This window comes from Canis lupus, chromosome 5 (genome assembly GCF_011100685.1).
Source record: "Canis lupus familiaris isolate Mischka breed German Shepherd chromosome 5, alternate assembly UU_Cfam_GSD_1.0, whole genome shotgun sequence".
In the NCBI taxonomy this organism is placed as follows: Eukaryota; Metazoa; Chordata; class Mammalia; order Carnivora; family Canidae; genus Canis; species Canis lupus.
This window is the reverse complement of record NC_049226.1, coordinates 42,950,772-42,973,970: the sequence shown is the minus strand read 5'-3', so window position 1 is coordinate 42,973,970 and position 23,199 is coordinate 42,950,772. Positions and strand designations below refer to the sequence as shown.

General features: G+C 55.3%; 1 protein-coding gene across 1 annotated transcript in view; it reads right to left on the bottom strand.

Moving 5' to 3' along the window:
* Positions 1–23,199, bottom strand: part of MAP2K3 (mitogen-activated protein kinase kinase 3) — a 29,661-nt gene that overhangs the window by 2,149 nt on the left and 4,313 nt on the right. Inside the window, exons 2-10 of the mRNA XM_038537152.1 lie at positions 12,039–12,105; positions 11,586–11,634; positions 10,430–10,543; positions 10,095–10,214; positions 8,631–8,747; positions 7,744–7,795; positions 6,256–6,383; positions 5,637–5,714; positions 975–1,114 (exon numbers count right to left, since the gene is read on the bottom strand). Coding sequence (XP_038393080.1) covers positions 975–1,114; positions 5,637–5,714; positions 6,256–6,383; positions 7,744–7,795; positions 8,631–8,747; positions 10,095–10,214; positions 10,430–10,543; positions 11,586–11,634; positions 12,039–12,105 — 865 coding nt within the window. The remainder of the gene's footprint in view (positions 1–974; positions 1,115–5,636; positions 5,715–6,255; positions 6,384–7,743; positions 7,796–8,630; positions 8,748–10,094; positions 10,215–10,429; positions 10,544–11,585; positions 11,635–12,038; positions 12,106–23,199) is intronic.

The following is a 23,199-nucleotide window of genomic DNA, read 5'->3' as shown; positions in this document are numbered from 1 at the left end:
GGGGCCCAGAAGGCCCTGTGTAAAGGGTCAAGGTGACAAGCTGGTCCATTTGCCATGCTCATTTGTTTTCGGTCTTTTTTATTTTCTCATAAAAGAAATAAAGGATAGACATTTTCCTCCAAGCATCCCTTTGCCCACGATACTCAGATATGTCGATGGTTTCTGTCCTTCACTTCTGAATACCTTGTATTTTTATTTTTCAAATCTCTGTCAAAATCCAAGCCTTGGGGGGGGGGGGGGGGGGGCCTGGATGGCTCCGGTCAGTTAAGTGTCTGCCTCTTGGTTTTGGCTCAGGTCATGACCTCAGGGTCATGGGATCCAGCGCCCCTTTGGGCTCCATGCTCAGCAGGGAGTCTGCTGGAGATTCTCTCTCCCCCTCTGCCCCTCTTCACCCTTCCCTCTCTCCCTCCCTCTCAAAGAAATAAATCTTAAAATAACAAAACAAAACAAAACAACTCCAAGAGTTGGTCAGAAGAATTTACTTTGCATTACCACATATCTCATCCCTCTGCAGTTACGCACTTCTTGTTTGATGTAATTATGGGCAGGGAACATGACCTGGATGACTCTGCCTTCTTCCTTTTCCCTGTTTCCTTTTCAATCTCAAACATATTTTTTAAATAGAGCTCCCATGGGCATTCTTTACCTTGGTACAAAGTTCTACGCGTCAATAAAGCAACTCTGTCTGCTACTCAAGTCCCCCGTCTGCTCTTTGTTTTCTTTTCCTGGCTGCCTGGTCTGTCCGTCTCTAGAAGGACTATTAAAATCTCCCCAAGGACCATAGTTTGCCACAGTTTCCTTATGCTCTATTAATGCCTTGCATATTCTGATGCCATGCTGTTTGGTGGTTATTTGCTAACGGAGGAGGGGACTGGGCACCAGGAGGAGCTGGAATTGGGCCAGAGTAGGGAAGGGTGCCACCTGGGGCTTGGGGGGGGGGGGGTCTCAGAGCCAGTGCAGGGCTGCAGACTCACCACTGTGCAGTGAAGTCCACGAACTCAGGAGAGAAACGGTCGGCCGGGAGCTGGGGAGATGGCTCTTCCACCACCTGCTTCAGCTGCTGGAACGGAGTCCCCCAGGATTCATACGGAAACCGTAGAATGGCCATCTCAATCTGCAGTGGGGGCGGTAACTCTGGTCAGATGCGCACACACTCTGCCCCCAGGAGCAGGGCATTTGGGGAACCTGTCTGGCCTGGCTTGCCACCCAAAGCTGGGCCACAAGGCAGGTTGAGGGGCAGACACATGACATCAAAACGAAGATGAAAGCCGGGGGAACAGCAAGCGTTGCTTCCTCTGACCCAGCCTGCACACACTGGCTCAGGAAGCAAATCCAGCCCGGAGTTGTGACTGGTTTGAGCATCATCAGGCTTTCAAACAACCTAAATTCAGAAGGCTTTACATAAAAACCCAAGTGCCAGCTAATCTGGAAAAATCAGAGGCGCTGACAGTCCCCCAGGGCAGCAGTCGGCAAAGGCGGCAAAGGCGTGTGGGACAGGCAGCAGCTTCCCCGCTCACCACACGCCACCCCTCCCTAACGTCTCCACAGGGTCTTAAGTATCTGCTGCCGTTTATTTGGGTAGTTGTCATTATGCCAGAGCAGGCAAAGGGGAAATGAAATTATCCCCGTCAGCCTGCCTCTCCCCGAAGCTGGAGATGCTGAGACCTGCGTTTGGTCAGCTCCTTTACTTTGGCAATGGCCCCCTGGGGCCCCATCAGACACTGAGGTTTGCAGGTGCTCCTTCTACTCCCCCCAACCCTCATCAGTGGCCAGCAGGACCCATCTCCAAGGCCCCCTCCTCCGGGAAGACTTCCCCCTCCCTGCGGACCCCCTGGACTCCCTGCAGGGGACACTGAGGCCGCCTGTCCTCTGCACCCGTGCCAGACCCCTAGCCACATGCCTTGCCTACAGTTGGTGGGAAGTCATTTGTGGAAAATACCAGCTATCTAACAACAAACTCTGGGTTGATTCTGACTGCTGAGTTTAAAAAAAAAAAAAAAAAACCAGGTCAGCTCAGGCCCCCCGCCTGAAACAGCAGAGAGACTTCTCACTGACAGGCCATAATCACCATAATGAACACAAGAGACCTCAGCTCAAACAAATGCTTCGTGTTGGCAACTGGCGCCTGAACAGCTTACTAATTATTGTGCTAAGAAAGGGCCTTCCCATTAGGCTAAAGGCCCCTTTCTAGCCAAGATATAAACACACCCCACAGATGGAGGGTGTGCAAAATGCGGCAGGCACGCTTGTGATCTGGTGTGGGGTTTCACAGGACAAATTCAGGATGCTGTTTCCTAGAATTGTCACCGATTCCAAGTAGCACAAGTTAGGATCCTGTGTGGGTTTCCAGGAAAGGACCTAGGGTCCTACCAGACTTACAATTAGGAAAACAGAAAATTGTCCAGACTCTTGACCCCGTAATCCATTTTCCTGGTAATTTTTTCTAATGAGCTCAAAAGATGAAAAACAAAACAAAACAGGCTCTGGGCAGAAAAATGCATGGTATGGTGTGATCCGTAACAGTGAGTATTAGGAAGCAGTCTAAACACCCAGCACCAGGGACTGGCCTGCCACGGGGCGGCTGAGTCTCAGCCATGACCATGAGGGCCATGCTCGGAGACCCCACTCAGGAATTCATGCGATCAGCACTTGACCAAATACTTGTTATGGTCAAGAGCCTTCCCGAATATCATCCCATGTCTTTATGTTGGTGGCTGTGGTCAAGTGCCCACAGAGGGCTACCCGGCGGGGGTTCTGAAAGAGAACCACCGAGAGGGGCAGGCCTGGCACCCAGTGCCTCAGAGGTTACTCCTCCAGGTCAACCAGGGATTTCAGATGGAAGGGAAAAAAAAACAGAAACAAATAAAACGTCCCACATTAGGGACTGGCTGTGTAGCTGGTGGCAGATGGTTGTGGCGTCCCTTGAAGAGATGCCTACAGGGGTTTCTAACAATCCAGAGAAACATGAGTGATGTGATGCTAAGTGAGAAAAGCAAAATAAAAACCATAGATGTTTTTTAGAAAGAGGCAAAATGTCTAGAAGGAAATGCACGGTGTTGGCACTCGATGGTAGGGAGAAGGGGCTATGTGTCTTTGAATGGAACCATGATGATTTTTTTTCTTCTTTTTACTTTCTCTCTGTGTTTTTAGAGAATGTTTCTATTACTTTTGTAACTTTTGGGGGAAATACCTAACCTCCACCATAGCAGCCAGTCTCCTACGCCGCCAACACAGCTTCTCCTATGTGTGCATGCTAGTACCCATCCAGACACAGCCTCTATCTCCCCTTGACCCTGGCATGGCCTATGACACTTTGACCAACATAATTAGAAGTGACACTGTGCCAGTCCTGGGACAAGCAGTTCAGAGCACTTCTCTCATGGAAGCCAGGCACCCCAAGACTTCAGTAACCCTCGGCACCACGCTCTGAGGAAGCTAGCGGGCAGCCAGCCCGGAGGAAGTCACGTGGAGGCCCCACATCTCTAAAGCCTTCTCAGACCTTCCAGCCCAGCCCTGACCCCAGCCAGAGCCAGGTGGCATAGAAGAACTGCCTGGCTAGTCCAGCCCGGAATGCAGAAATGTGAGAAACAATGAACTATTGGTGCTTTACGTCTCCAGGCTGCGGAGCAGTTTGTTACACAGCATCTGCTAGCACACGGGTGCCCAAGTTCTACCAGAGACATCAGAACGTCATGGGATGTGGTGGGTCCCCAAGAATGACAGGTGGATGGATGGATGGGAGGGAGGGGCGGAGGGAAGGGAGCGGGGGTGTGCATGTGGCAAGTGCCCAAGTGGGCTCTCTAACATCCAACCAGTTGTGTATAGTCTGGAAATCCAGCAAGAATCTGCTCTTATTTTTTTTTTTTAATTTATGATAGTCACAGAGAGAGAGAGAGAGAGAGAGAGAGGCAGAGACATAGGCAGAGGGAGAAGCAGGCTCCATGCACCGGGAGCCCGACGTGGGATTTGATACTGGGTCTCCAGGATCGCGCCCTGGGCCAAAGGCAGGCGCCAAACCACTACGCCACCCAGGGATCCCTGCTCTTATTTTTTAACTCAGGAGTTGGGAAACTCCTATCTGCAGGTATAATGTGCACTTTTAGACTTGGCACATTCCCCTCTGCTCCAAAAAGGAAAATGTGTAATTGAAAAATGATAGTGTTGGCAGTAGTAAGAAAAATTGAAGGTATCACCCAATTCCCATTTTCTGACAAAACAATTTTGCTTTTGATCCTTTCCCACTCACTGAGCACAGACACCACTTGCATGAGGAGGGGGATTGGGATAATAAAACTGCATTATCAGGGCACGTGAGTGGTTTGGTCAGTTAAGTGTCCCCTTCGGCTCAGATCATGATCCCAAGGTCCTAGGATCGAGCCCCACGTCGGGCTCCCTGCTCAGTGGGGAGCTTGGTTCCCTCTCTCCTTCCTACTGCTTCTCTCTCTCTCTCTCTCGTTATCTCTGTAACTATCTCTATCTCTCTCAAATAAATAAATAAAATCTTTAAAAAAAACACACCAACCTGCAACATCAGCAAGATCTAAAACATCTACATTGGCCCTGAACTCCCACCCACCTCTTCTCTGGCCTCCCCTTGAATGTAGCCCCGCAGGCACACACTAGGCACACCCCCACCTCCTCAGAAGCTTGTGCTGCTCTGCTCCCACCCGAGTCTCTCCTCTCCACACCCCATCCCAAAGGTATTTTACTGGTCTGGTTGTTGATTACTGATTGTACCCTGTCCCCAACACCAGGAGGCCAAAGGAGCTGGGGCAGGGAGGGTGCTGACACCATGGAAATGTCGACACCACGGACACTTCCCATTAGTTCGAATGGTTGGGATGGGGACAGAGGCCAGTGACCCCTTAGCCAGCTGAGTCAGTCCCTTGTGCATCCTGGGGCCACCATCACAGCAACATTTTCCTGGGTACCCTGGCAGGGGACTAGCATCCTGGTCTTTTTTGTGTCCCTTCAGCCCATTCTCCACATGGGTACCAGAATGGGCTTTCTAAATTCATACATAATCAAACCTTGACCCACTTCTGAGCCAAGCCCTGACTCAGCAGGGGCAGAGATTCACTGTGCAGTTCAATAAAAAAGGAGAGGCACAAAGGCTTAGCCCTCCTCCTGGACCTCAGATGTGGCCAAGCACCCGCCCTCAGCTCTCCCAGTGCCTACAGCCCCAGGACTGACAGCCCACCCACCCCAGCCCACCACACTCCAGGAAATGCATGACAACCTCACAAGTGGCAATGTTTCCACACTGTGAAAAACAGTATTCTTAAGATTTTTTTCCATTTTGCTTTGTAAATTATTCGGGTACCAAGAATTCATTGAATTTGGAATTGGCTGTGATTTTTCAACAAGCACCATGAGCTCTGGGGCAAGTCTAATAGACCACTTATCACACCTCCCCCCTCAGGAAGGGGTTAACACCACTATACATACTCCCTTAGATACAGCATCATTTTTGATGACACGTTTTCTTCTCAGATTGTGAAGCCAACACTTTTTTCCAGGCCTAAACTATTTGATGGGCCTGCCTGAAGCTCCTGGACTGAGCATGCCCCGCCCCCCACCTTGGTCCCCAGGCCCCACCCAACCAGCAAGGGCCAAACCCAGCTCCAAGTAGTTACCATGGTGATGCCGAGACTCCAGACATCAGACTTGACATTGTAGCCCTTCTGGTTAAGCTCTGGGTTGATTCTCTCGGGCTGTAAAGGGGATCAGTGAGGCATGAACACCAACCCCACGGTGAGGGGCCAGATAGGGGCCACGCAAGGTTCCCTCAGCTAGGTCTTGCTTCTCTAATCCCAAACAGAAGAGTCAGGCTCATCCTATCCCCCTCCCCACTGCTCCTGAGCAGGTGAGAGAAGTGAGGCCAGTGAGCACCAGAGTTTGGTGGTGAAGGCCCAAACCATCCTCACTGGCACCGTTGCCCACGGAGGGAGGGCACCCTCAAGACACTGGGAGAGGGGTAGGGCCTACACTAATCCCACAGGTTACCTCCCTGTAAGTGTTCATGAAACTTATCATCCAAATGGGCACATTGGGGCACAGCTAATAACAGGGGAGAGGGGGGCTGCTTGGCCAAGCTGGGCAGCAGATTACCCCCGCTGTGGTAGGAAATAGAGAGCCTCAGGGAGGCCTTGTCCCCAATGGACAGAGGACATGGCCTGAAAATGCTCTCCCAGGCAGGTGCCTCCTGAACCTTAGCTGTGGCTGGGGACTCAGAATGGTATGGGGACCACTCACAGCCATGTAGGGCTTGCAGCCAGCGTCCAGCGTCTTAGCCACAGAATCCACCAAGTAGCCACTAATCCCAAAGTCGCACATCTTCACGTGGCCCTCCTTGTTGATGAGGACATTGGACGGCTTCACGTCTGCCAGGGATAGAACACATCTTCTGTGCCTTCAGGGGTTGTGGGGCGTTGCAGGAGGCCAACAGGCTCCTCGATGCCACAACCACTGCAGGGGCACATGATACCAGGGCAGGGGGGTAGAGGAGACATGAGGTTCTACCAGGTGCTCTCCCAGTCCCAGGAAGCAAAGATGGGAGCAGAACAGCAAGAACACGCCCTGGCCACTGGCCACAAGTGGGGATGGACATGAGCTTCTACCTGGACCCCATCTTTGTGCCTTGTCAGCACTTTGGACACAAGGTCCAGAGGGGGAGGCTCATCCCGGCTGTGCAGCCAGGACTCTGCCTGTTTCCTGGTGGAACCTCTAGCCCCGGGGTCCTCCTGTGCTGGGGATCTGCTGGGGGACGGCACCACTGACAGGCTGCAGACCCGGAAGCCCCCCAGTGTCCAGGCTGAGAGGCTGGGCATTTCGGCCAGGAGGCACAGGGCAGCAGCAAAAGCACGGGACACGGAGGGGTCTGTGGAAACACAGAGCCCAGGCTACAACTCGAGGTCCATGCAGAGCAGGCTACAGGGCATACAGCAGGGACTCTTCCAGCAAAAGCATATATAACACACGAGCAACCTCCATCCCTTCCTACAGGGCATGGGCATAAGGACAGAAATGCACAGGAAAAGGACCAGCAGGTTCCATGCTGACCTGCCAACAGTGGTGACCTGGGGGCAGGGGCTGGGGTGGCCGCAGAGCAGTCAAAGCCGGCTCGGTCTAATGCACTTGGTGAAAAGCAATATGCCTGGGTGAGTGAACCACTCAGAGTGAAAGGGAAGGATCTACCACACACACAACCCGCGTGAGCCTCAGAAACATTAGGCCAAGGGAAAGAGGCCGGAGAGAGGCCATGTCTATTTATGCGAAGTTCAAGTATAAGTAAAACCGATTTGCTGTGGGAAACACCAGACAAGATGTGGAGAGGGGACATAGGGGCAGGGTCTGACCAAAAGAAGCACGGAGAACTTTCTGGGGTGGGGTAGAAGGTGGGACATCTTGAGTCTTGAAAGTGGCCAGGGTTATGTGGGTGTAAACTCTGAACAGATTCATCAAATGCTAGCTACGGATCTGTGTGTTTCATGATACATAAACAATATGTCAAAACAAATTCAGTCAGCGTTCCCAGGATGAAAGCCCCATCATTGCTCCTAGTACCAGCAAACCACCGAGGGACCTAAAGACAACAGCTGGCAGAAGTGACAGTGGCCTGGACTGGGAAGCAGGCTCAACTCATGACCCTAGTGGGCACACCACTCACTACTTATCACCTGAGGTTGCACCCTCCTTGCAGCCTGCAGGCCCCTCCCACACAGTCCGCAGTGGGGCACTGACCTCTATGGATCACCGACAGCTTGCTGTGCAGGTGCTCCAGAGCCCTCACGATCTGGCGTTCAGAGCAAGAGGAGAAAAGACAAGGCTATTATTCCTAGTTGCATCAAGCACGACAGAGCTGTGAGACCCCCTAGCCGTGCCCATCTGTCTCCCTCTCACCCATACACACCCACCCCGCAGCTTGCCGGGCTCTTGCCCACATCCCAACCTTCACCCTGGTGTATGGCCACCTCAGTGCAGACACACCCAGCCTCCCACTTTTCTCCCACCCACCCGACAGGTTAGGGTCTCAGGTCCAAGCCTTTACAGGGAAATGATGTACCCGGAGAAGTACCCCAAAGATCATGACTCAGTACTCTGGTATGGCATGTTTTAAAAGTTCCCAGATGTAGTCAGGACTGAGAAGCATTTCCTTTTTCCTTTCGGCTACCAGGATGCTCAAGCCCAGTGTTATTACCCTGCTCTAGAAACATCTTACCTCAAAAGGCAAACAGTGTGGATGCTAAGCTTCCTCCCAGCATAGCTTGCGTCTCTATGAACTGCCTCAGGGCATTTTTGGCAGGAGGAAGTTGTAAATACTAAGTCATTTTGTAAAAAATAGTGTAGACAGCTCAGGAGTTGCACACAAAAGCTAGAGACCTGAGATCTGCCAAATCGGTGTGGCTCTGGTAGCCCCAGGATCTGGGGTCTCCTCAGCAAGAAAGTTCTATGCAGGGTGGGAGAGCTGGCTCCCTGCAGGGCAGTTGCCCAGGCGCAGGGCCCTACTAGGGATCCAGCTCTGCCCAAGCTATCACCTTAGTTTGGGCTTTGCACTTGCTGGGGTAGGGCTGGGGCCCCTGGCTACATACCTGGAACCCCCAACCCCTCCCAAGCCCAAGGCCACTTACAGACACAGCAATTTCCCCCAGGATGTCCTCTGGAATGGTCATGTTTTTATCGAGCACCTTCCGGTAGAACTTGTCCAGGGATGTGTCCATGAGCTCCATGCAGATCCACACATCTCCCTGTGGAAGGACACCTGGAGGTCAGCCTGTGTCAGCCCGAGGCTGTACACCGGTGTCTGGACAGCCTGTCTTGGTGCTGAGTCCACACATGCCTGGCTCTCAGCAATGGTCAGGCCCCTCTACTTCAGCCCACAGAGATTTACCGAGTTGGGAGGTTTACCTCCTACTCTGCACCCCAAAATTTTCTACTTTTTTCTCCACCTTCCATGCTTATGTATACTAGTGGGCAGTACACCTGCCAGCCTTACCCAGCTCTGTTGCCTCTGGTCTCCTGCACCTAATCCCTAATTCCATGGTAGTTTCTAGAAAGAAATGACTAAAACACACGCCTAATTGCGTCCCTCCGAAAGCGGGCTCTCAGGCCCGGCTGCAGCTTGGGGCCATGACCCAGCCCTGCAGATGCTCCTAACCTCAACCACTGTGGCCCCAAACACACATGGGGTCATCCTCGCTCTGGCCTTGATAGACTGCTCCCTTCTTCTTCTGCAGAGCCCGGCCTCCCCAACTCCCAGCTCCCCCACAAACTCCTACCTATCTTCCAGGACAGTGTTTTGAGAAGGCTGGGTATGGCCTCTCCCTGGGGGACTTAGGGATTATGTGGCCCACATGCCTCCCTTGCAACTCTGACCCAGCACACAGAGAGGCCCAGGTGTGCGTCTCTTCCCATCAGCAAGAGGAGCAGCCTGCACCTGGCCCACAGCAGGTGCTTAGCCAACCAGACTAGTGGACAATGAGGCGCTGACCCACCACTGGATCCACAGCACCAAGCATGCTTGGGGACGGGTGGATGCTCAGGGAGCAGCCAGCAGGAGCCCGTCCTTCCACTGCAACTAGCCACACTCCCTGGCATCACCCTTGACCTCTCTCTCATCCCACAACCCATCCTTCCCACAGACCAAGAACTGGACCTGCGCACACCTCCTTGGTGCCCTTGCTCGGAAGCCCATGCTGCCAGCCTGGATGCTAGTGAAGCAAGCAGGTGGTGCCAGAGGCAGAGGGAATGCCAGGCCCTAGGTCACATCATTTTATCTTCATGCATCTTTGTGAGGTGGATATAATTACTGCTCATTTCACAGACAAGGAAACTAAGGCAGGAAGCAGGAGAGCCAGACTGCCTGAGCTCCCAAAAACTCTGCATGCACCATCTCACCCACTGCTGTGCCTAGTACCTGGCACACAGGGGACAGGGGTGCTGAGCAAGCATCTGTGGGGGGCCCAGCATGAGCAACAACAGATTGTAGGGTAGCCAGAGTGGGGCAGGTGTACAGAAGGAAGGTGGGATGGGGCAGCCTGAGCCCCCAGCCTGCAGCCCAGCACCCACCTCCCACCCTCCCACCAGGGCCGCACCTCTCTGAAGAGGGCCCCATAGAAGGTGACAGTATAGAAGCAGTCGACCGTCCGCATGTTGATGTCCAAGTCCATGAGCAGACGCTTCTGCTCCTGTGAGTTCACGGTGGCCCGGATCCGCTGCGGGAGACAGGGTCACAGTTTAGGGGCCATGAGGCAGAGGGTAACCACCTCACCATCCCCTATAGGAAGACTAGGAGCTCCAACGGGTTCCCACAAGCAGTACCACCAGCTCGGCCCCTCATGCTTCCTCCATAAAGCCTCCCCTCCCAGGTATCCCGTGGCCTGGAGCTCCCTGGCTGGCTGGGGCAGGGATGGGGTGGGGCCCTGCTTACCTTCACAGCCATGATGGTGCCACTCTGGGCATGTCGCACCTTCTCTACCACCCCGTAGGCTCCTCGGCCCAGCTCTGAGATGGTCACCAGGTCATCGGCCTCCACCTCAAAGTTCTTGGGGGACAAATAAAAGAGAGACCACAGTCAGGAGCCTGGAGTCACTCTCCCAGTGGAGTGCTTGGGCAGCAGGAAGAGGAAGCAGCCAGTCAGTGAGATCTGAACTCAAATCCTACACCAACCACCTTCTGCTGCATGACCTGGGGCAGGTAACTCAACCTCTCGGACTCCTCACCCTCTATAAAGCAGGCATAGCCAACGTCCAAGGCTATTGCAAGGTAGAAATAAGACCGCCTATGAAATGCCCCCAGCTGGCACCAGGAGCACAAGAGACGCCCTTTTCCTCTTGCCCCCCACTCTATTCAGGGGGTAGGACAGGATCATTCACTCAACTGGTATACCTGTTGGTATACTCAACTGAGTACCTGCCATGTGCAAGGTGTTTTAGGCCCTAGATACAGAACAAAACAAAGGTCTTGCCCTCACAGTAAGCAGTGTGGCCCGAGGCCACCTGCTCCCCCTCCTGCCCTCTACTGTAAGGCAGACAAGAAAAGGATAAGCTATTAGATGAGCAGGACATTGCACACTGACACGTGTCAGGGAGGGACATTGGCCTAGGAGAGGCCTCCACAGTGGGGTCTCTACCTGTGGGGGAAGCACAGTCCCTGCAACGGGATCTCAATCCCTGGTGACCAAGCCATCAGGAGGTGCGTGTGCAAGACAGGTTCCCGGGTGCTGGTTGTGAGGACAGAGACAGGAGGCCACATGTTCGACACCCCATTCCCGCAGGTGACATGGGCACTGGTGACCCCATGACCCCAACTCTGAGATCAGGAGCCTCCATGCCAACTCTGGCTCTCCAGGGCCCCGAGAGGCAGGCCAACTGTCACCATTCCAGATGAGAGGGTCTGAGAGTGGGCAGCCCAGGGCCACATAGCCAACATCTGGGGAGTGAGACTCCTCGCCAAAGCCCAGCTCTCTCTGCCACCCACAGCCACCTCCCACTGGCCCTATAGGGTCAGCTTGGGCCCATTTATCAGACGAAGACACTGAGGTTCAGATAGGAAGGCCCTGCCCCAGGGGTGCAGCTGGTACCTACCCTATCTCCAATGGTGATGAAGGTCCGGGAGTCGAGGTTCCGGGGGGGTCTGTGGGGAGGAAGCAGACCCAATGAGCCTCAGAGAGAACCACATCCTTCCCTGAGAGAAGGAGCAAATGAGCCCAGCATAGGAGACAGAGACGCATCCCACCCTAGGGAGGCAGCCCAAGGGACGTGGTACTTCTCAAGGCACCCAGTCTCAGTCACTGAGCCTCTGCTAGGCCAGACACAAGGTGTGGTCACACAGCCATGGCCAGAGCCTCACCCCTACATCTCTGAGATGGGCGAGAAGGGGACTGAGAGCAGAGTTATAACACCTGTGAGACCCTGTGGTCGCCCAGTTCATAGGAGGTACTCTCTGGAACATGCTGGCCCCTGCTTGCTCCCCACCTCTGGGCTCCCTCCAGGAAGCCTCTCCCAGCTGAACCAAGGGAGAAACTGAGGTAGACTCACGTGGGGTTGGGTACAGGTGGCTTGGACATGCAGGATATCCGTAAATCCTTCTTCCTCTTGGATTTCCCTAAAACAGAGAGAAGGTGAGACATCTGGACAAAGCTCAGTCTATCAGCATCCCCTGAGCACAACCTGGGCTGGACAAACCTGGGGACAGATGACTCAGGCCCCCTGCCCTTAAGGGGCCCCAACCACAGACACAGACGCTGAGCGTCAGTGTGGGCAGTGCTCTGATGGACCTGGGTGCCCAGAGGATGTTCCTGGCTCAAGCCCCATTTGCCCTCCTGGAAGCTGGCCTAGGTAGTCACCCCCACAAGTGCCTGAGAAAAGATGGTGCCTCCATCACATACCTTCAAGGAGGTCCCTCCATCAAAGATCTGCCCCTGGGGGGCACACCTCAGGCTGCCACTGAGCACCCACCTGAGGGAGCGGGACCAGGTCCAAGCAGCCAAATGTTTGCCAGGGCCTGTGCTCCCCCTCCCCCCCTGCAAAAGGCCTGCATCCGGAACGTCTGTTAAGGGCTGAACTGTGCCCCTTGAAGATCCGTGTGTTGACATCCTAAGCCTTAGTACCTCAGTGTTACTCTATTTGGAGATGGGGTCCTCACAGAGATGATCAACTTAAGATAAGGTCAGGGTGGGCTCTAATCCAGTATGACTGGTGGCCTTCCCACGAGGGGAAATTGGGACACAGAGACAGATATGCGCAGACGGAAGACAAGGTGAGGAGACAGAACGAGAAGACGGCCGCCTGCAAGCCACGGGGCTCCGAAGGCTACCAGAAGCTAGGAGAGAGGCCTGCAACGGGCCCCTCCTCACCGCCTCCGAAGAAGCCCGCCCGGCGGCACCTTCACGGAACTTCCGGCCTCCAGAACTTCAGACAGAAGCTTCTGTGAAGCCGCCAGCCTGTGGTGGTAGCCAAGAGCCACAGCCTCCTCCTCCCACCTGTGGTGCGAACCTCACTGGGGGCATCTGAGGTAGACGGAGCTCTGTCACGTCCCGCCTCGGCTGCCACCCCTCTGCCACCTTGGAGCGCAGACGCCCACCTCAGGGTGGCTGGGCAGCTCGGAGCAGATGCAGGCCGAGGAGTTGCTGAAGCCTGGTGCCTGCTTCTCTGCCAACCCCAGCAACCTCTTGCCTTTGCCGCCATGTCCAAGAGCACCCCAGGAAGCCCGCTTCCCGCCCCAGGGCCCGGGACAGGCCGAGTCTCCTCAGGACGGAGACGGGCTTCGCCGCTCCAAGGCCCCGGGCCCGCGCCGCCCGGGCTCGAGACAGGGTGGCCAGCTGCGCACGGCAGCGGCGGCTTCCATCGGGGCCGGCGCCCAGGAGGGCCCACGGCATCTCACAGGCAGGAGAGCAAGGCTGGGACACATCACAGGGCCCGTGGGCGGGGACGCAGGCTCGAGCCCACAGGCCCTGCTCCCAGGCGCCGGGCCGGGGCTCCTTTCTCCAGAGGGGGAGGTGGTTTGCCCAGGTCACTGAGGATGTGGTGGCAGAGGTGGGACCTGACCATGACTCCCCGAGAGCACACAGCACTTGCCGGCTCCTCGGGGGCATCCTTCCCACCGCCCAGGGGTAACCCTGATACCTGTTCTTCCCTCTGTGCCTGTGTCACCCGGCTGCCACCGAGGCACCACCAGCCACCCAAGGAACCAGGAGCCGCCCCAGGCCCGGAGCCACCTGGCAGGAGCGTGCACAGAGCACTGGGAGACCGGAGCCCCAGGAGCCACCTCGGAACTGGGTTCAGATCCAGCTTCCGCCACACCTCGCCGTGTGGCCTCACTGCCTCATTCATGAACCTGGCTTGGACCCAGCAGCTGGGCAGGGCCCGACACCACTGTCGAGTGATGGAATAGGGTCGTTATTGTCACGGGGAAGGCGACGCATGGCCCTGACTGTCCTCAGAGCATGATGAATCTCCAAGAAATAGAACAGCCCCAGTGGGGATGGGGTCCCAGGGTCTGCATTGGGGTGGATGGGCAGAGCACCAGGGATGATGCAAGCAGGCACCTGCAGCCTGTCCAGAGAAACCACCCAAGTACACTCCCACTGCAAGACGCCTGGCTCTGAGGTAGGTCTGCCTATGCCCTGGCCGCCAGTGGCACAGTGGAAGGTCCTGACCCAGGTGGTCCCAGTGCTCAATGCCAAGAGCTGGGTGGGAGCCCTGCTCACTGCACACCAGCCTCAGCTCTTGGTGTACCTCTGTAGCCAAAAGCAATGCTTCCTCTGCCCCAAATTAAAATCCTACCTTCGCCCCTTAGAGGCTGGGTGCCCTTAGCCAAGTCCCCATTCTTCTCGGAGTGCCAGGATCCTCATTCAGACAATGGGGATAAAAAGCACCTACTTGGTAGTTATCACATAAGGCACTCAGGCCAGCACTCTGCTGGCATCAGAGCTACTTGACCCCAGCCCAGGCCTGTCTGGGAACAACCCAGTGGCCACAGGAAACAAGTTTCTACAAATAGTATTCACTGGGTGCCACCAGCCACTCCCCTGGCACTGAGGTATACCAGTTGCCTAATCATGAGCTCAAGTGCAAGCCTGAAGGGTGTGGGTGTTTGTTTTTTGTTTTCTTTTTAAGTTTTACTTATTTATTTGAAAGAGACAGAGACAGCACCCAAATGGGAGGTGCAGAGAGAGAGAGAGAAAAAGAGAGAGGATTCCCAAGTGGACTCTGCAATGAGCACAGAGTCTGATGGGAGGCTCAATCTCACAATCCCGAGATCACAACCTGAGCCATAACCAAGAGTTGGACGCTCAACCAACTGTGATACCCAGGCACCCTTTTTTTTTTAAGATTTTATTTACTTATTCATGAGAGACACAGAGAGAGAGAGCGGCAGAAACACAGGCAGAGAGAGAAGCAGGCTCCATGCAGGGAGCCCAATGTGGGACTCGATCCCAGGACTCCAGGATCACACCCTGGGCTAAAGGGAGGCGCCAAACTGCTGAGCCACCCAGGGATCCACCCCCCAGGCACCCTTGTGTAAGGTGTTTTCTTCCCATTTTACGGATGAGGCAACACGGCCCGTTGTCAGGGGCTGGGTGGGTCTCTCTCTTGTCCAGCAGCAGCCTGCTGACCACACAAGTGGCCCTTCCCATCTATTCCAGATGTTCCGACAACCCTAGGGGGAGGAGATCTTAGCCTTATTTTACTCGAGGAACACAGATGCTGCACAGTATAACAGGGGTCCAGCCAGGAGTGGCTCCGAGATTTGTTGACTTGGAGACCACGATGGGCCAGGCCCGCTGCTCCTGGCACCCCGTCCTGCTGGAGCTTCTCCTGGTGGCAGGAGAGACTTGCCTGTTATACTCCCCCTGGGGAGTGCTGTGACGTCTCCTGCGGAACAGGATCCCAGACGCTGCCCTGGGTTTCCTAGAGCCTGGCTCATTCTCCGTGGCAAGAGGAAAGCAGAGAAGCCAAGGTATACAGGGCCATTTCTGAGGCCACTCCCAGGCTGCTCCTGGGTCCAACTAAGTGACCACTGAGCTCTGGCATGGGGTGCAGGGGCCCTGGGATGCAGGGCCTGAGGATTGAGGAGGCCAGGGGCCAGGCCAGTGTTGCTAATACTGCAGTTAGCATGTGGCAGCCTGAACAAGTCTGGCTCTACCCCCTTCCCGAGACCTAGCATATACCCTCCTCTCGGCCCTCAAGTCCTGCATCTCCGAAACAGGGCTCCGAGAAATGGGCTCCTCCGCTGGTGCTCGGCACAGGCTCAGCGCACGGTAGGCAGGCCTACGTGACGGCCCATAACCACTCACTGCAGTTCTTACAAGCCTCTCCACAGGGGCGAAAAACAGCCACCCTACGTGATGAGAATTACTGGGAGCTTTTATTCTTCGCTTGAAGCTTTTTGTAACCAGAAAGTAAAACACTTTATGTTAAAAATGAACAATGCACTCGGGGGTCTTCCGGGCCTCAGGACCGCACCCCGCCCCACACCACCTGCTCTGGGCCCTGCCTCACCTTTCTCTGGCCCTAACCTGCACACCCATCCCCCACCCTGTGGTCCGCAAACGTGGTGACATGGGCTCCCCCTACCAGGCCTCAGTTTCCCTAGCTGTCAAGGGAGCTTCTCCAGCCGCAGCCGGGCCAGGCGGGAAGGGGTCAGGTGAAGAGGACCAAGGCACTGGGTAAATGTGAGCTCCCACATGCCCCTCCTCCTGGGCGTGGGGAGGGACCGAGGCTGCTCCGAGCACATGGGCTGGGTGCTCAGAAGGAGTACGGTCCTGGCCTCCTCACCTACCTGCCCATCAGGGTCATCAGGCCTGCGTAGGGAGTGACATGGGCTCCGTGGGGCGGCAGCACAGCCATCAGAGGGAGGGGGTGAGGCCTCCGTGGAGACAGCTCAGAAACAGGCCGCAGGCCACCGGCCGCTGCCAGGTCCGCCATACACGTCAGTGCTGGGCCCAGATGGCCAGGCGGCCCGGGGCTGCCCAGGTGTGGGCCCAATGTGACGACCGTCACCACAACAAACAGACGTTCACAGGCTGCCACCAGCAAACCACAACAAGCCTGCCAGCCTCAGCTTGCAGGGCCTCTGGCACAGGTGGGCACAGGGCCAGGCGTCTGTGTGTCCTCGGCCCTCTCCGGCCTCCCATGGCACCACAGGCAGAGGACAGGGAATCCAGCCGCTGACCTACAGGACGAGACTGCGAAGAGAGGCAGCCCAGACTCACCAACTCCTACCCTGGCCTGGCCCCGCTCTCATCTCGTCCCACTCACCATTCCTTAAATAAGCCCCCTTCTCTCCCAACTCAGCACCTTTGCACGTTCTGTTCCCTCTGCGTAGGATGCTCTTCCCTGTAACTCTCTGTCCCAGCTGGTATATGATCCTCACCGTTTGCCCAGTCAGAGAGGCTTTCCTGATCCCTCCAGCTAAGCTGCCTTGTCCCTGGCTCTCCCTGTATCCAGCTGGCTTGTCCCTTGTCATGTATTACCAGTCCCAGTCCTATAGTCACTACTTTAGGGGCAGCTAAGAAAATGCTTATGAGTACTGACTCTAAAGCCAGGCAGCCTGGGTTCAAACTGCAGCTCTGGCGCTGCCTAGCTGTGTGCCTTCAAGCAGGTGACTTAACCTCTCTGGGCGACAGAGACTCAACTGTGACATGGGGATAAAAGATCCACAGTTATCCTAGGGTTATCAGGCATGTCCTGCGAGGTTATCAGTGCTGTGGAGGTGCCTGACAGGCAAAGATTAGACTGAGCCATCTGGAAACCCGCAGAACCCCAAATAACACCAGGCCCTCAGCCCCAGACAGCCATTCTGTATAGGAAAGTGTTTCCTGTACCTATACCTGTTTCCCATACCTGTTGTACCAAGGGGGTCAGAGAAAAGATATGACTTGACCAAGGTGACACAGTGAGTGTCTGGTAGGGAGCAGACATGAGAACAGGTCTGTGTAGCTCCAATGACCAAACACCAACAGAAAGCCTGAGAGAGGGGTCTCCTCACCCCCTGCGTTACCCCTGCCTGGGTGCCTCGGGGAGATTCCAAATAGACTGGACTGTACTACCCTCTCTCGGGGTCCCATCCATGGTGGGGGCGGGGATCGAACACCCCTCATTGGATCCTGCTGGGGCTTCCACTCACAAAGGGAGTCCCCCATACATCGTTATGTGTAGTCACAACCCCTGATTTCTAAAGCAACACCTGCTGTTCCCAAATTATTCTCCCCACCCCCTACCTTTGGGGCATTTTAGGTGCTTCTTATGATTTCCAATGCCATTGGAGAAGTCCTAGGTCCCGAGTGCCTGTACCCACCGTGGAGTAGGGGAGGCCAGATGTCCCAAGGCCACCCATGCCCCCTGCCCCATTTAGCTTGTCACTTCTGTACTATGGGGGGTCCTTCAAAGAAAGATCAACTGGACCAACCTACTGCTACTGTGCAGGTAGCTAATGGATGGCTGATGCTTGTTGGCTCTGACAAGCCAAAACCGGTGCCCAGCACCTGATCATCTCCTCTCACTGCAGACTTCACAGCAGCCCCAGGTACTGCTCTGTGGGTGAGTCCAGATGAGGCACTCAGAGCAGGACTCAGAGCAGTTCACAGACAGGACCAGTGAGGCTCAAAGATGTTAAGCAGGAATAGCAGGGTCAGGTGCTCAGTCCCACAAATGTCTGAGGCATCCCCCACCCTCTCCCCCACAAAGAGGCCCCTGAGGAGCTTTTGGGGGCCACCACCACCAAGTGTTGACAGGGAGTGAGGACAGACCTGGCTCCCCCAGGCAGGGGACCAGCTGGATCGCCGGTGCTGTAGCACCCTATCCCCAAGGTCCCAAAACAGATGAAGGGCTCTCTCATTTACTGAGCACCTGCCAAGGGTACCATGTACCCCATCCCACAGGTGAGCAACAGGTTATGTCGTGGGGGGCACTCAACCCCATGGCCCTACCCTCTCTCCTGCTGTGTGCTGGCCTCCCGGGTAGGTCGTGGCCTCTGAGCAACCCCCCACCCCCACTTCTCTCTACCTCTCAGGGCCTTCCTCATCTGCAAAGCAGGTGGGAAGGATTCTATAGCTGCCCACCTCACAGCACCCATCCCTTCTGCAGTGAGCAGACTGGACCCTGCCCTCCCAAGGTTATGCTCCAACCACAGACACGTGGCAATGTCTGAAGACACTCTGACTGCAGGGGGCTGCTACGGGCATCTAGTGGGTAGAGGGTAGAGGCTAGAGATGCTGCTCCACAACCCACAGTGCACACCCAGCCCTGACAACCCAGAAGGATCCAGCCCAAAATGGCAACAGTGACAAGGCTGAACCCGGAGCTGACGGGAGAGACAGGACCACAAACCAACAGCAAACTAACAAACAGAGCCAGTATGTGTAATGTTTACACAGATTCCAAGCATGCTAAGTTCTTAAAGAATAAAGGAAGCCAGGGACACAGACCTTTCTGGGGTGGGATTTGGGCTGAGGCTGATATGGCAAGGAGAAGGAAAGCTCTAGAGCCAAGGGGGCCCACACAGAGGAGGCAAGTACACAGGGACTCAGTCCAGAGATGGAGGGAAGGGGAAGTGGCTGGCCCAGCAGGTGTGAGGAAGGAGGCCTGATCTCACCTGAGGAGATCTGAGTCCACCTCTTCAGTGCTAATAGTCATATGAGTTCACAGGGCAACCCAGTCTGGAGGCAACTCGGTGCTATCCAGACACCCACTGACCCAGAAAACCCACCTCAAGGAGCTCACCCCTAAGATACAATTCCCACAAGAGAAAACAAATAAATAGCTGCCAAGATTTGGTGAGCACCTGTTGTATCCCTGGACCGTGCTAAGCATCTAATCACACCTCACTGGATTGTTTCAGCCACCCCAAGGAGCTGGGATGAACAGGATCTCCATTTTACAGATGAGGACACTGAGGCCAGGGTTTGTAAAATCGAGAGATTGGCCAGGGTCCAGTAGGCCCCTAGGCAGGAAGACAGGCTGAGCGCTCTCTATGCAGGAGGAGGAGCATAGATTTTGTGAGGGAAAACAGTGGTCCCTTCACAGAAGGAGCAAGAAATTGCCTTTCTGCACCTTTGAGATTATCCTAGCCACATGCAGTGTCAACTAGTTAAATGTAAGTAATTTAAATAAAATAACAAGAAAGAAAGAAGCCTTGGGTAAGCTTGTGTCCTGGGCTGCTGTGGGTTTGGGCTTCAGTCTCCTCCTCCATCTGAAAGGGGGAGCCAGACTCACTGGTGCCCCTCCCGGGGGCTCAGAACTGAGGACCAGTGTGGATACAAGGTTCAGGGGCCCAGAGACTCGCACGGGGTCACATGCAAGGACTTGAACCGGAGCCCAGCTTCCTGGGCCAGCTCTTCTCCCTAGGCCACAGATCCTCACCCCACACAACCCACCCGCAGCCACAACAAGCATCTCCCAAGCCACTATGGCAGAGGCCAACAGACAGTGAGTGCAGAAGGATAGGCTTTGGCACTGAGGTGCCATATGACCACGGACCAGCCGTACCCCCTCCCTGAGCCTATTTCCTCCTCTGGTGTTCTGGGGGGTGCAGTGACCTTGATCTCCAGGAGAGGATAAGCCCTAGTCAGAGGTTGTTAAGACAAAAGTCCCAGGACAGATCTGTGTGACCTTGGGCAAGTCATTCCCTGCCAGGCTGGTACACTTATAAAACTCAGAGATGACAACACACCTGTGTTACTAGGTAACCATGACAGCTAAATGAGACAATGCACATAAAACGTCTGGCACCAAACGGGTTGGATCAGTAGCCACCCTGGCCCACAGGCCTTCGGTCGCCTCAGTGGGCCCCGGACTGCCAAGTGAGCCCCTAGAAGGGCAGGGTGGACCCCTAGACTGCAGAGCCCGGGCTTCAAGAGCCCATGATTAGGGAGGGACATTTCCCTAGTGACACCTAAGCTTCCCAGAGCCTCGAGGAAACGGGACACTCCTCTTGCTCGGGCTCGTGGGCTGAGCTAGCACAGGTCTCCACCTGGGGCCATTGTGAGGTCACCCAGGACACCAGGAAGCACTGCTGGGCCCCACGCTCCTGCTCCTGCAAGATGGTAAAAGCACCTCTCCCTACCTGTTATCATCATTTGTATCAAAACAAAATCTTACAGAACACAGGGGGGTCGAAGAGGAGAATACCTTAAAAGGTATGCTTGGTGGTAAAAACCCCAATCTATAGCTCAGGTTCCAAGACAGCACTGTATGCACACCTAATAGGTCCCTGATTTCGACAGGTCTCATGACTTCTCACCCTCAGCAGTAGCCTGAGAAGTGTTTTCATTTGTCCATTCCCCTCATTCAGATGAGGGCACTAAGGCCCAGCGGGTCACAAAGGGAGCGGGGCAGAGCTGGGCCTAGAGCCGGCCCCTTGCACCTGGCCACCTGGCAGGGGTTCCCACCCCCCACCCCCAGGCCCACCCAGCAGGGGTCCACCCACGCCATCTGGGGGTCTACCCCAGGCGGGCAGGGCAGGCAGGCTGCACCAGTAGTAGGAAGGCGGGGGTCCAGCAGAAGGCCAGGCCAAGATGCAGACATGCTGGAGGACGGGGAGGGCAGGGAACGTTCCCCCAGGCGCACACCCACGGTGGTCACGGGCAGGCCTCCGAGCACCAGCAGGGATGGGGCACCTATTGAGTGGGCATGCAGAAATGCTCCTCAGCTCTCTACATACTTCCTGGTAGTATCCAAACATCCCCACTGGCATCCAAGGCCCCTCACCAGTCGCCTCACACCCACTGGCTTATGCAAGTGTAGGACACACCTATGAAGCCAGTGGCATCGGCACCGTGGCTGGAGGAGGAAAGTCAGAGCTGTCAGGCTCCAGCTACGCAGGCCATGCAGTGCAGTTTGGGCTAGGAGTGTAAGATCCACACACAGCAACAAGAACAGCTGCAAACACTCATCTACGCTGACTCCGAGCCGACCCCACACTCAGCACTTCCACACGCTAATGCGCAGAATCCTCACCACAACCCTGCAATTTAGCTTCTAGTATCATCCCCATGACACAGACTGAGGCCACATAGCTCATGAGTGGGGGAGACGGGCATGAACCTCGCCGGCTGGCGGCAGCCTCTCCCCCCAACACATAGTGATGTAGGCCCCAAGGGCCACAGTGGGCGCCATCCCGGGGATCCTGAAGGACAGTGAGCGTAACCATACCCCTCGTACCCCTTTATTAGTGAACTAATAAAGAAGTGATTAATACAAAAGTCAGGGCAGTTATTAGGGAGGTACAATTCTGGGGGGGACTTTGGGGCACAGTAATGTTTAATTTCTTTAGCTGGATATTGTGTACACGGAATTCATTTTATTTTTATTCATTAAAATACAGAGGTACACTTATTACATCTTTTTGATGTCTGTAATGTATTCACAATTCAAAAGTTTAAAAGGAATGGAAGGCCCCACCTGCCAAGAGGTGTCAACAGGGTCAGTGCAGAGCTGCCAAGGAGAAGGACAGAGAAGCCAGGATGGCCCCTGGAATGCCAGCTCAGCCATGACACCCCCGAAAGGGACCCTGAGGGCAGGGAGAGGGTGACAGGGACCCATTGGTGGGAAGAGGGATAAAAGCCTCTTCAGGGGTGAGCCTGGTGACCCTCTCCCTATTGGATACAGCCCCAGGTCTGGGGTCTCTGAGCTGCAGATGGGCCTACCAGGCTGCCAGCACCCAGCCCTGAATGTTCTTCATGCCCTTCGTATGAAGCTTTTTGGGATTTCCACGGTCAGTGCTAAGAAGGACACATGCCCAGAAGCAGCTAGGCAGGCAAGCCTGCCTTCCAAGGGCAATGCCTAGACGGGAGGCCAAGGGGAGGTACGGATGGTCCCCAGAGGGCTGTAAGCCCCAACATCAGGAGCTGAGCTCAGGGCAGGCCTGCCTCATTGCCCCATCTGGCGGTGGGAGGGGGGGGGGGCGGGGGCTCTCTCCTCTGGGCTGCCCCCAGTGCTCTTCCTCTGGGATGAACACTGACACACAGCACCCGCCCTGAGACCCTGACAATGCTCTGCATGGCTGCCAAGGCCCCGCACCCAGCCAAGCCTATGTCCCAACTGCTCCCCATCACCTTGGGCTCCCATCCAGACACACCTGACCTTGGATCTGGACTCACCACCGAGACCTTCTCCAACTCCTTAAGTGGAGCTCTTTGAGAGTCAGGGTGCTCCTCACCCACCCCGTATCCCCACAGCCAGCACCATGCCTGGCACTGATGAAGTTCTACCCACTGAGGGGCCGGCCTAGAGGTTCCCATTGTCCTGATCCTCCACCCCACACTTCCCTGTGCTCAGGGGAGGCAGAGCTGCAAAAGGGGTCAGTGCCCAGTCCTCTCTGTTCCCCACAGGCCTTCCCCAGGAAGGCCCAAGAAGCAATGGGAGGCCCCAGCTCCAGCCAGGGGACCATTGAGGAAAGACCCTGGTACATTTCAGCTGGCATTACAGAAATCCGCAGCCAGAGTCTTCGTGTCATAGGGCTTAGGAGCTCCAGAGATCGGGGTCCTGTTTACTCACTCATCACCGAATACCTGCCACAGCCATAACAATAAGAACATAATAAAACATATGGCTCATTAGACACACTGTCTCCAGTCTTTGCTACCACCCTGCAAGGGAGTGTTTATTCCCATGTTACAGAAAAGGAGACTGACGGTCAGAGAAGGCACAGAGGAAGTCAGGAAGCAGTGAGGAAAGTCAGACTCAGAACACAGGC